Raw genomic sequence first — 13,520 nt, 5'->3', positions numbered from 1 at the left:
ATTATATCTATATTGATAAGGTCTCTAGTTATTTTGTTATGTGTGATATATATGATTAAAATTTGAATTTAAATTATGAATTTTTGAAATTATGATATGATATATACTAAAAATTTTAGTGATACTTATATTTTTTTTAGACCAAATCATTCGGTTCGACGATTTTATATCTATATAATTTTGTTATAGTGACCGGTCTATTAATTGAATTATCCGGTTTAATCATGCGGTTCAACCAGTAATCCAATCGTTCGACCAATAAACCTGTGATCCAGTACTCTCGCCGATTTAATGACCGGTCCGATTTTTAAAACACGATATTAGCCTAGATGTAAAAAAATAGTTCTTGTCAATAAAGGAGTTATTAAGGGCATTAAGGGAAAACCTCATTCACAATTCAGACCCACTGAAGTTCCGGCGGGTGGACTACTTGTTTTCTCATTCTAACGGCGACCCAAGCAGTAACCACAGTCACACTGAGCTTCAGCGACGACAACAACAACGATTCCTGAACCGAGTCAACTCATCAATCTGACTCGGCGAGGCATGGCGCCTCGTTCGATCATCCTCATCATACTGAATTTCCTTCTCTTGACTCAGTCCGAGTCAGCACCGCAAGCCTTCAAACGAGAACCAGGTCACCCTCAGTGGCACCACGGCGCCTTCCACGACGTCAGAGATACGGTCCGATCCGACATTCGCCGCATGCTCCATTCTCGAGCTGAGGTCATTTTCGATTTCCTTCAACACAATCCGATTATTAATTCACAATTTCGAAGAATCACTCACTCATTGTACTGTTTTTATGCTTTTTTAGGTTCCGTTTCAAGTTCCGTTGGAAGTGAATGTGGTTTTGATCGGGTTTAATGGTGATGGAGGCTATAGATACACGGTTGATGCGCATAAATTGGAAGAGCTTCTGAAAACTAGCTTTCCAACTCATAGACCTTCTTGTTTGGAGACTGAGGAGCTTCTTGATATTGAACACCATTTGGTTTATAATGCATTTTCTGTAAGATGCTCTTTTGTATTCTATTTGATTTGTTTCTGTATCTGTTATCCCAATTTTCTTGTTTAAACCCTTGTTGAGATTTATGCCTTGATCAGATTGGTTATGTGAATTTCATCATAAACCCTTGCTAAGATTGATGCCTTGGTGGTTCTCTCATTACTTACATGCTTACGGCTTACCCTAATCAATTTTTTTTATTCATCATGAAAATGGTTTTAAAAGTGAAATGCAGCTCACAAGCTTGTGCTTGGTAACCATTAGCCTAATAGCTATAACTTTGCCGAGTCTGCTGGTTTGGGAAGGAGTGACCTTTGAGTTCTGATCACCATTAATGGTTTGGGAAGTATATTAGCATAAATCTTGTTTGCGAAGTAATTTAATAGCGCATTAGTTAAAAGGGCATATAGAGCCTGTTTGGTTTGATTTATTTTAGTTTATCCACTGGCATAAATATTTTGAGTCCGTAATACAAAACGATGGAAAAATAGAATGGGGTCTAAACTATTGAATTCAAGTTGGGTGGCTGAAATGGAGGGGCTTTAAGGGTTTTATGTGACACAAAGGTACCACTCAAGCTGAAGGAAATTTTTTTATCAGAATGCGGTAAGATCTAAGATGTTGCACGGGACAAAATGTTGGTGGTTAAGAATCAACCCACGAATAAAGTTAATGTAGTAGTGATGAGAATGTTGTGTTGGATGTATGGTAATACTAGACAAGATAAGATTAAAAATGACAATATTAGAGAGTGTTGGGGTATCACATATAGTAGAAACTGTGGTGGAAAATAGACTTAGATGATTTGGGCATGTAAAGAGAAGACCTGTAGATTCTGTGGTAAGAGTATATCAGATGAAAGAATTCAAACAGCTAGAGGTAGATGAAGACCTAGAAAAACTATAAGATAAGTTTTTAAGAAAGATCTCAAGATTAACGATTTGACTAGAAAATAATGGCGAAAGTTGTTTCATGTAGCCGACCCCCACTTAATAGGATAAGGCTTTGTTGTTGTTGTTGTTGTTTTATCCATCGGCATAAACACTTGTGAGATAGTTTGGGAGAACTCGTGGAAACGGCTTTGCAGCTTATATTCATAAGCTTGATAGCTTCTGAAAATAACCTACAACTTGTATGAAAACAATTTGACTTTATTTTGTTTTTTGTTGTAGAAATAGCTTATACATATACGTTTATATGATAAACACTTATGCTATAGCCTATAAGCACTTAATTAAGGTGTTTATCCAAACAAGACTCTTTTTCTTTCACTCATAACCGCTTAAGGATATCCTTGTTGCTTTCTTAAACTGTCTATTATTATAAAATAAAAGGATTAGAACCAAAGGTAAAGAGTTTCGTAATATCCATGGTTCTTTAGTCTTGACACAAATAGTTAAAAGTTTTAGAATACCTAGAGGAATGAACCGCAAGCTTTAGTTTAGATGAACCTGTCTTTTTTAAGGAATTACCAATGGACTGTGTATCAAAATCAAATATTACTTTGAAGTCCAAATTAATCAAGCCTTTGTTCTTTTAATAGTTTTTGTACACGGACTACAATCAGCTTTTTACATATGTCATCTGTGTAAATGCCAGTTTTGTCTGAAATCTGAAAATTTCTAATAATTTATATTGAAATCTTATCATAGGCTGGACAGCCTGAACTAATAGCACTTGAGAAAGCATTGAAAGAGGCAATGGTTCCTGCAGGGAAAGCAAGGGAGGTAACTGTTTCCTTGCATATTACTTTCTGCTTTTTTCAGTTATAAAAAGCTAATAGCTATAGCCTCCATCTTGAGATATGATTCTAACGTTTTTTTACAAATCCCAGTCTGACTTTGGAAGGGAGGTGCCTTTATTTGAAGTTGAAGCAACAGCTGTGGAGCCAATATTTCAAAAGCTGTACTCCTACATATTTGACATGGATAGTGTGGGATCTTCTGTCACAGAAGCGGATAAACCAGTGCCAAGTGCAATATTTATTGTAAATTTTGACAAGGTATAACCACTATTCAATATGTTTAGTAGTGAAATGTAAATTACCTGGTTTTATGTCCTACATTTAGTTAATAATTAACTTTATACTGACTGGTTGTAAGTTATCAGTCATAAAATAATTGGTACACTTGTTTTCAGTAACAACCAAGGGAGGAAAAATTAGTGACTGATTGCTTGAGTTCTTCATTTTTCCTGTTTATTATTATATTTCACTACTATAGTATGTCAGTTTCTTTTACTGCTAATTTAAAATGTATTGCAGGTGAGACTAGATCCTAGAAATAAGGAAATAGATCTTGATGCTTTAATGTATGGAAAAATGCCTGATCTTACTGAGGAAGATATGAAAAAACAAGAAGGAGATTACATTTATCGTTATCGCTATGATGGTGGAGGAGCAACTCAAGTTTGGCTGAGCTCGGGCAGGTAAGAAGGGCTTTTTTGACCTAACTTTGCTGTTAAACTTCAGTTTCTTTTGTCAAATAGGAGGTTCTTTACTGGGAAAAATTAGTCTCAACACATTTTTGTGTCTAACATTTACAAGCAAATTATCAGCCTTTCTTCTTTTTGTTTGTTCAGATTTGTGGTGATTGACCTTTCAGCAGGGCCCTGTACTTATGGTAAGATTGAAGCTGAAGAGGGAAGTGTCAGTTCTAGAACCCTGCCAAGATTACGTAATGCTGTTCACCTAAGTAGCACAACTTCTTATCGATCAAGCAATGATATTTTTCTTGGACAGCTTGCTTCTTTGGTATCAACCACGGTGGAACATGTTATAGCACCTGATGTTAGGTAATGTATTGTCATCTGTTACTATAATCATATAACAAAGAAGCATTGTTTCACTATAGTTGGGTTTGCTAGTTGCTACAAGGGTTCATTGGACACTCTAACAACTGCAGTTTCTGTGAAACCTTTTACAGTGAGGTCTTTTATAATAGTTTTCTCCTCAAGTTTTCTTAGGTCTTTTGTGGGTCTCCAATGAATGGAGAGGTAACTTCCAATAAAGTTCTACCTCACAAAATGAAAAATGAAAGAGGGTTGTGTAAATGATTTGATAAATATGAGAGGAGTTTGTTTTGCTAAATTCTAAGAATCTGGAAACATGGCAGCAAGATATTGGAGAAAAGGGTGCTGGAATCATTGAGGGTGACATAAATATTAGAGGAAAGGAGGGTTGTGGTAGAAGATTGTATTATGGGATCTAGATACCTTAACTGTGAAACTTGTGGTACAACGTGATTCCTTATTTTTCACCTTAGAACCATTGCTAACTAATCCCTTCTTTTATGCATACAGTTTTTAATACTTAATGTTAGTTAGGTGGTCAGTTTAGCATATAACATGCTAGTAATAAGAGAACTTGAATAATTAATTGACAAACTCATATCTTTTGAATCTATACTAATTATACTTTTAATTGATATGTTCAGATTTGAAACTGTTGATCTTACTTCAAGATTGCTTATACCAATAATTGTCTTGCAAAATCACAATCGATACAATATTGTGCAAAAGGGTCATAATTACAGTATAAACATCGACGAAATTAAGGCAGAGGTTTGTGATTTCCTATGGAGTTGGTTACCAATTATTTTGTCTCGGGGTTTGAAAATTGTCTGGTGCAGTTACTACAATCAATATTTTCTGCAATTTAGCATGAACAGCATGCAAGTGTAATAGTTTATTTTTTCTTCAGGTGAAAAAATTGCTTCATGATGAACAAGAAGTAGTAATTATTGGGGGTACTCATTCATTACATCACCATGAGAAGCTGTCAATCGCAGTTTCAAAAGCCATGCGTGGACATTCATTGCAGGAAACGAAGAATGATGGTCGTTTCCATGTTCATACCAAGACTTATCTGGATGGGGCTATTTTAAAAGAAGTGGGTGCTATCTAGTTTCATAAGTCTTCCATTTTTAATTTCTCATAATTTTACATGGGCAATATGGTCTTTCCCTTTTCACTGGATAGTTCAGTTGAGAAATTTTGACTAATTTTAAGTTTTGAATCCTTTAATTAGATAAACAAAATTGAATACTTTGTGAGCTTGGTGTTGCTCATACACCGTTTTAGTCTTTTTGAAGAGCTGCATAATTGATTACCCGTAAATATGTTTGCAATCTGCATTTTAAATGCTAAATATCAATTTGTTGTTATTTTTTTAATTTCTTTATGGTCTTGCAACCACATTTCAACAGGAAATGGAACGTTCTGCTGATGTGCTTGCTGCTGGATTGCTTGAAATGGCTGACCCATCTCTTTCAAGTAAATATTTCTTCCGTCAGAATTGGATGGATGAATCTGAGGGATCAACTGATTCAATACTTAAGCATAAGCCTATGTGGTCATCATATAACTTGAAACATAGCAAGAAAAGGAGGAAGAATGTAAAGAAGCAAGGAGATATTCAAACAACTTTTGGAACAAGAGTAATTCCTATGTACGTACATCACTATTTATTGCCTAGATGCATGTTGAAAATACAACTTTAACATCAGAATATCTTTGCATTTGTGTTTTTCTTTAAGGTGAAATCTTTGCATTTGTATTTATTTATTTATAGGTTTGTTAAAACGAGTAAGAAGTGACTCAATTTTTTTTGAACTGCTCAGTTAAGCTAATTAGGACCCTTGAAATTTATAGCAAACTAAGACAATATTGGTAAGTTAGTTGTTAGATTAGATACTATGGGGGCTATTTGGGCACTTGGTGACCTTTTTCAATATGAAAATGAATAACTTGAAGACGAAAAGACAAACTAGCCAAAAGAAAACCAAACAACTGCCAAGGATGTCAGTTGTGTATTTCAACAGTTTAATACAACACTTGTGTTTTTCTTTAAGGTGAAATCTTTGCATTTGTATTTATTTATTTATAGGTTTGTTAAAACGAGTAAGAAGTGACTCAATTTTTTTTGAACTGCTCAGTTAAGCTAATTAGGACCCTTGAAATTTATAGCAAACTAAGACAATATTGGTAAGTTAGTTGTTAGATTAGATACTATGGGGGCTATTTGGGCACTTGGTGACCTTTTTCAATATGAAAATGAATAACTTGAAGACGAAAAGACAAACTAGCCAAAAGAAAACCAAACAACTGCCAAGGATGTCAGTTGTGTATTTCAACAGTTTAATACAACACTTGTGTTTTTCTTTAAGGTGAAATCTTTGCATTTGTATTTATTTATTTATAGGTTTGTTAAAACGAGTAAGAAGTGACTCAATTTTTTTTGAACTGCTCAGTTAAGCTAATTAGGACCCTTGAAATTTATAGCAAACTAAGACAATATTGGTAAGTTAGTTGTTAGATTAGATACTATGGGGGCTATTTGGGCACTTGGTGACCTTTTTCAATATGAAAATGAATAACTTGAAGACGAAAAGACAAACTAGCCAAAAGAAAACCAAACAACTGCCAAGGATGTCAGTTGTGTATTTCAACAGTTTAATAGATCATAGTTTACAAACTCTAGGAATTGGACTTTTGCAAAAAAAAAAAGTTTAAGAATGTTGGCGATATTTGAAAAGGTATTATTTCTAAGTAGGGTGTCACTTCGGTTGAAATACTAGGATATAAGGTGCATTATATTGCTACAAGAAAAAAAATTATTAGCATTAGTATTATTTTTATTTCAAAACCAGTTGAATATCAAATTTTGAAATGCTATGCTTTTTATCATGCAGTTTCGTGCTATCATTGGCTGATGTGGAACCAAATCTCATGATGGAGGATGAAAGTATGGTGTGGACAAGCAATGACGTTGTAATTGTGCTTGAACATCAAAATGAAAAGATTCCTTTGAGGTGGGTGAATATGATATGGATATCCACTACTTGTGAGTTGAAGATTGATGCATATTATTATTATTGTAGACATTGTGGCATGTAGATGATAGAGCAAAGGTTGTAGTTTGTTTATGAGTGATTGCTAATTGCGAACCTAATATGCTTATTGTAGACTTTGGAAACTCTAGTTTTTCTATACAGAAACTCGACCAATTTTGTCCATTGAATCTTCATATCTCATTTCAAGACAATGACATATGCCTTCCCTTCTCCCTACACAAAAAAGAAGACGCCACTGCATTCTGATTATGTTTTTAAATGTCTCTTTCTGTTTTTCTGTAGATGTATTGTTGATGCAGTGAAACATAATTTCTTACAGATCCGTTTCATTTAGTTCAGTCTGCTGCAAACACTGGTCACTTGTCATGCTGACATCTGGCTTTGATTTAATGACTAGAAGAAACCACTTCAAAGTCCACTATGAATTTATCTTGGGTTTCCGCATTATTTGTCTTTTATTTTTCTAGCAAAATTTGACACCACTCTTCATTATCTTGTTTGGCAGTTATGTTTCAGAAACACAGAGAAGGCATGCCGTCCCATCTCAAGCACAACGTCATATATTGGCTGGCCTTGCCTCAGTGGTAGGTGGTTTAAGTGCACCATATGAGAAGGCTTCTCATGTACATGAAAGACATGTTGTGAATTGGCTTTGGGCAGCCGGTTGTCACCCATTTGGACCATTTTCAAATACGTCTCATGTCAGTCAAATGCTCCGCGATGTTGCACTGGTAAGTGCTCTCTCAACTAACCAAAATTAATTTTTTAGAAGTATTTCTCAAACTGGCTGTTTGTTTGGTGGCATGGCAGAGGAACTCGATATATGCACGTGTGGATTCTGTACTTCGGAAAATTCGTGCAACATCAGAGGTAATTCACGCTCATTTAACTTATATCAATCCGTTACCTGTTTATCTCTGACCATGAATCTCGGAAAATTCTATGCAGACTGTCCAGGCTTTTGCAGCAGAGTATCTGAAAACTCCCCTTGGTGAGCCGGTGAAAGGAAAGAAAGAGAAATCACCCACTGAATTGTGGTTGGAGAAGTTCTACAAGAAAACTACTAATTTGCCTGAACCATTTCCACATGAATTAGTTGATCGCTTGGAAAAATACCTTGACGTAAGTTGTTACTCGATTGAAGTTCTTAACCTCTCTTTATGCATGTTTGGATTGTTGACATTTTGCAACTATTATGTCCTCCAGGGCCTTGAGGAGCATCTTGTTGATATGTCTTCATTATTATATGATCATCGTTTAAAGGAAGCCTTCTTGAACAGTTCAGATATTCTGCAGAGCAGCATGTTCACCCAACAGTGAGTTACCACATTGTTTAACAATATATATACTCAAATTGGGAATATGTATTTTATTTTAGTAATAGTAATCACCAATAATTCACAATTTTGTGAATTGCAGATACGTTGACCATGTTTTGACCAGTGAGAGGGATAATATGAAATGCTGCAAAATTGAGTACAAGTACCCCGTGCACTCTTCTCAAACGTACATCTATGGAGGAATACTTATCGCTGGTTTCGTTGTGTACTTCGTTGTAATTTTCTTCTCATCTCCTGTGCGCTGACTCAAAACTTCGAAGCCGGCAAACTAGAATGTAGAAGCTTTATCACGCTAGGTAGAGCAGATTGCTGTCACACCAAAATGAAAATATATACAACAATTTTCTGTGCATGACAGTTGAAAAGAACAAAATTACTGGAGTAACATTGACTAGGTTATGTCTTTTTGTAGGTACTGCCAGGGCTTTGTGTATTTATACTTGCTTTCACTTTTACATAGTGGTAATAGCTAAAGAGAATGCATTTCACTTTTTACTTCCTTACAAAGGGGTAATAAAAACATAACGTAGATGTGAAAGATTGGGCAATTTATTTGAACGACTTAAATTTAGGACGAAAATGGCAAACAGAAAAATCTAAGCTAATGTTGAAGATATAAATGGATTAGGTAACTAAATGTTTGGGGGCATCAAGAGATATATACCTTAAAAGTTGTTCGTGTAAATACTTTTAGATCACGATCACAAATGTGGTAGTCGGCTGAAGCTGGAAAGTAGATGGACAAGGAGCTCAAGTTCGATTTAAAACTTTGTTTTAGAGTTTAGAGAGGAGAGGAATGAAGGATTTTAGAGGAAGGAGTAGAGAATAATAGATGAGAGGGTGATTTTGAATGAGTTTTGTTTTTTGGTTTCTAAATTTTATTTTATAATTAAGCAAATTTTAAAAAAGTAAATAATTTTTTTAAAAAAATATTTTAACATAGAATTATAAATTAATGTTTGTGATTAATATATTTTTAGTATTTAAAATAATAACAATATAGATTGAATTTGAAAGTTTTCAAATCTTCCCAAATCTTCTAAATTTTTTATCCAATACTAGTACAACTATTGTGTTAGGGTCTTGTATTAGAGAGTTTCTTAATCCACCCTTTGACACCCTTAGATACCTGTTGTAATTTCATTTATGCATTTTGATTTCAGAGATATGTATCAGGAACCATTTTTTTTGCTAAGATTTGTTTTTTTTAGCTACGTATACAAAAGTATTTTAAATTGAATAATATTGAAAAAACTTCATAATAATTTAGTTCAAGAGATTTTTCGGAGCTATTTCTACGAAACGTTTTAGCGTTAGAATATTTCGTATATATAGCTCCAAAACTTTCTGCTATACTTTGAACCAACATGATCACTCATTGCTGTTTTTCTTCTTCAACACTCACCTTCACCAACCTAAAAACCCTACATCATCAATATCATTTTTCACTCCAAAACTTCAACTTTTTGGTACAAAAAATCAAAGGGAGCAAGAGAATATTGAATTTTAGGTAAAGATTCAACTTTGTCTATTACATTGCTCACATTAATCATCAAATTTTTGTAAAAAAAAAAAATAGCGTTGCTTCCGTAGGTATAGCTCAGGAACATGTTGAAGATGAGCACTTTCGGATGTACATCTCCGGAACATGTCTGTGTTGTTTTTTTTATAGCAGTTTTGTAATTTTTTTATTTTTGTTATTGTTTACAAATAATTATGGCGCACCCCGATAATATCTCAAAAGAATTAGTTTCTATAAACGTTTCTTCGAATGTTCAAGGGGTTGTCATAAAGTCTGTAGATGTCAGCGGTGAGTTTATTAACAAGCAAGATAATGATCATGAAAGTATGCTCACATGGATTTGTAGGACTAGAACTAGACTTGGTTTTGGTGTGGTTATAGGAAGATCGGACAATGGTTCGGAAAGAAGAAATGCTTTTGAAATAATGTTGTGCGAAAGAAGCGGAAAATATCATACTCCTCTACGGAAGTTTAAAAGAGACGACACAAATAGTAGAAAATGTGAATGTCCTTTAAAAATTCATGGTTACATGTTTGCTACTAAGAAGTGGAAATTTAGTGTTATTTGTGGTTTGCATAACCATGACTGTGCTCAAAGTCACAAGATCATCATAGTGTATCTCGGGACAAACCGGAAGAGAAGACATGTATTAGTGACATAGCCTTGAATCTTGTCCAACCGAAAAATATACTTGTCACATTGAAACGGAAGGAACCCGACAATGTATCAAATATAAGGCAAATATATAACATTCGGTACCGCACTAACAAGGCGATTAGGGGAGATAGAAGTGATGTGCAACAACTGTTGAAATTGTTGGATGATAACAGTTACGTGTCCCATTACAGAACTTGTGACGACGGAGTTATGGTCTGAGATATTTTTTGGACTCATCCGGATTCGATAAAGTTGGTCAACATGTTCTCGACAGTGCTCATTCTTGATTCTACCTACAAGATCAACAAGTATAGACTTCCATTATTTAAGATGGTTGGTGTTACATATACTGAGAATGACGTATTCAGCTGGTTTTGCTTTTTTTTGGAGTGTGAAAAAAGGACAATTTTATATGGGCATTAGAGGTGTGTCGGTCACTTTTGAAGGAACAAGTTGAGATGCCTAAGGCGATTGTTACGGACCGCGATACCGCGTTGATGAATGTGGGGGCAAAAGTATTTTCTTCTTTTAATGCATTACTTGTATATATCACATAACAACGAATGTGAGAAGTCGGGTTAAACTTGCGGTAGGGGCGAAACAAGTAGAGGCCAAAGGTGGAAAGTTGGTGAAGGCCGGTGTGATTGTTGAAAAAATAACGGATACATGGAATCATATTATAAATTCTTCCACAAGAATTATATGTCGATTCCGTCATTCAATTTCAGAAAGTGTGTGAAAAGTATCCTGCTTTATTGAAATATGATGAAACCACCATTTTTTTTATTAGGTGAAGGAGAAGATTGTCTATCCATGGACAGATAATGTGAGACACCTTGGGAATACAACGACCAACAGAGTTGAGTCGGCCCATGATATTTTGAAAAATTGGTTGGGTAATAGTAGGGGGACTTATATCGTGATTAGGACTCCATAAATCTTATGATTAAAAAGCAACATAATGAGATACAAACCACATTTAGTCGGAGCATAACGGTGTTGGAACACAATTTAAGGACAATATTCTTTATTCTCAATTGATCAGCAATATGTCTCGGTCCAGGTTGAACTATATTTTTCATTAGGCCAAACAAGGTGAACGGTGGGTTCCGATAATACAAAGAGTGGTTGCACTATTTTTAAAACACATGGTCTTCCGTGTGCTTGTGTCATTGCTAAAAAGATGAAACTAATAGAGCCAATAATAAAGGAAGTTTTCTCTCATTGGAAAAGACTCAGTTTTAATGATGATGGTTGCATGGAAGGAGGTAAACTGAATATTTCTATTTTGACCAACTTGAAAGCGATACAAGAGATTTTTGAAGGCCGATGACAACATGAAACTCCACATCAAAGAACAACTGAGAAATATTGGATATCTCGAAACAACTGACATGAAATTGCCTTCTCAACCAGTAAAAACAAAGGGTGCTCAGAAGAAAATGAATCCTATATCTCCACAATCTCCTTCTTATTGTGAGCATGTTGATAAACCTTTCCGACTCACCAATTCCTAAATTCCAAAAAAGTGTCATGAAAAGAGCCCGCATAAGCAAATCGCCTCCGACTCCGAGTCTATCAAAAATTCTATTCATCGACGAGATGTCGATTTTTATGCACAAATACATCGAGTGTATCGTCAATGTTGAGGGGAAGAAAATTGCGGTTGCCGGGTCGTTTTGGTTTTTCTTTGTAAGGGGGAGGGTAGTCATGTGCTAGTCCGCCATCAACTTATCCAAGAGTTAAAGACGCATAAAGAATTGTATACGCAGTTGTATCTCAAAATGGATGAGATTCCCAAAAATGGAGCATCTTATTGCATGTGCATATGATAAGGTGTATATTCCCAAAAATGGAGATTCCCAAAAATATTACTTGGTTCATGAGGCGCTATACACATTACAATAATATAATAAACATAACAATTCTGAATGAATTCGCTCTTTCAGCTAGACTTCTTCTATACACATAATCCAATGGAGCTAACGGGAGTCATTGTAGTTCTATTTGAAATGGGATGAGTAAGATCATTTAGTAAACAAAGACAACATTTGACATTTAAAGACATCAAAACACTACATAAGAGCTTGGTACCTTTAAGGCATCGAAACCGACTAAAATCTTTCCCCATTAAACAGAGTTTTGGCTACATTAAAACACCAAAGTTTTTGGACACATTATAATCACCAAAGCCCTACTCACTCTCCATTTCTTTGATGAAATGGAGAGGATGTCAATCCACGTTAAACATTACAACTGAAACTGAGAGATAAAGCCAAAGTAAAATATAAATTTAAAAACTTGTCAGAAATAGCTTTCTAGACTAGCAGTGTGCATCAAATAAGATGCTCAGCGCCCAGTGCTTATTCATCATTCAAATAAACAAATAAAAATACATTTTAAAAATAAAAAAGAAAACAATAAAAAAAAATAGAATATTGAATTGGATCCTCAGAGATTATGCTTATAGTATACACATCAAATTAATCATTCAGGTCTCAAAGATTTCATGCCATCATTGGATCCATCACATTTCATCAAAAACAGATTAAATCAAGCGTAACCTAAGATTAAGCAAATGGGGGGAAATGGTGATTTAGCAGTCTGTTTATTCACTGCACCGGTGGAATTCACGACGGCTAAGCGACTCAACACAGCTGCAAAAATCTATGCCTCTTATTATCATAGAAGATGAGATAAACCATGAATCACTGGAATATGAATCAAAGACATCTCAAGAGAAAATTACAAGATTGAAAATTTCTAAAAAAATCAAAGTACGTTAAGCATAGAGTAAACGAAGAAAAGAGGGATTTCTTGATATACAAGTAGGCGTTCTTATGAGATTTATATATAGTGAAAATACTTCGAATTAGGGTTTTTTTTTTCCTATGTGAAAAAGACTATTAGAACCTCCGTTAATTTTTTTATTACGCATTTAACCTTACTTGCTTCCATATTTGTTGGAATTACTTTTTTTTTTTGGTCCCAAAGAGTACTCAAGCATCCTTATAAAAAACAAAACTATCTCTAAAATTTGGAAATTATTTATGGATGCATTTCAGTCTACATTCGATTCAATCGTAGCTAAGTTAGAATCTTATTTTTGATAAAAATCAATTAAGAAAATGTATCTATA

At 34.6% G+C, this 13,520-nt stretch overlaps 1 protein-coding gene and 2 non-coding genes across 3 annotated transcripts; 1 reads left to right on the top strand and 2 right to left on the bottom strand.

Moving 5' to 3' along the window:
* The first annotated feature begins 381 nt into the window (after positions 1–381).
* Positions 382–8,700, top strand: LOC131630884 (uncharacterized). The gene is made up of 15 exons (XM_058901625.1): positions 382–726; positions 818–1,012; positions 2,662–2,736; positions 2,844–3,011; positions 3,273–3,436; positions 3,590–3,802; positions 4,444–4,570; positions 4,710–4,898; positions 5,215–5,456; positions 6,700–6,819; positions 7,367–7,592; positions 7,672–7,731; positions 7,810–7,983; positions 8,068–8,177; positions 8,281–8,700. The coding sequence occupies exons 1-15, from the start codon at positions 547–549 to the stop codon at positions 8,444–8,446; spliced, it is 2,409 nt and encodes an 802-aa protein (XP_058757608.1). The 5' UTR covers positions 382–546; the 3' UTR covers positions 8,447–8,700.
* Positions 8,701–12,682: 3,982 nt separating this feature from the next.
* On the bottom strand, positions 12,683–12,759 carry LOC131645567 (small nucleolar RNA snoR118). Its single transcript, XR_009297169.1, has one exon. It is a non-coding gene; the product is annotated as a small nucleolar RNA snoR118 (small nucleolar RNA).
* Positions 12,760–12,828: 69 nt separating this feature from the next.
* Positions 12,829–12,904, bottom strand: LOC131645459 (small nucleolar RNA R66). Its single transcript, XR_009297079.1, has one exon. It is a non-coding gene; the product is annotated as a small nucleolar RNA R66 (small nucleolar RNA).
* Between the last annotated feature and the right edge of the window lie 616 nt (positions 12,905–13,520).

The sequence above is a fragment of the Vicia villosa genome, linkage group LG1, assembly GCF_029867415.1.
Source record: "Vicia villosa cultivar HV-30 ecotype Madison, WI linkage group LG1, Vvil1.0, whole genome shotgun sequence".
Classification (NCBI taxonomy): Eukaryota; Viridiplantae; Streptophyta; class Magnoliopsida; order Fabales; family Fabaceae; genus Vicia; species Vicia villosa.
This window is presented reverse-complemented; position numbering and strand designations above follow the sequence as displayed.

Bases quoted from the DNA above. Each gene is read 5' to 3' on its own strand.
- LOC131630884 (XM_058901625.1), top strand. From the start codon at position 547: ATGGCGCCTCGTTCGATCATCCTCATCATACTGAATTTCCTTCTCTTG. The intron at 4,571-4,709 runs GTTTGTGATTTC...TTTTTTCTTCAG, and splicing joins TCGACGAAATTAAGGCAGAG to GTGAAAAAATTGCTTCATGA. The intron at 7,593-7,671 runs GTAAGTGCTCTC...GTGGCATGGCAG, and splicing joins TGCTCCGCGATGTTGCACTG to AGGAACTCGATATATGCACG.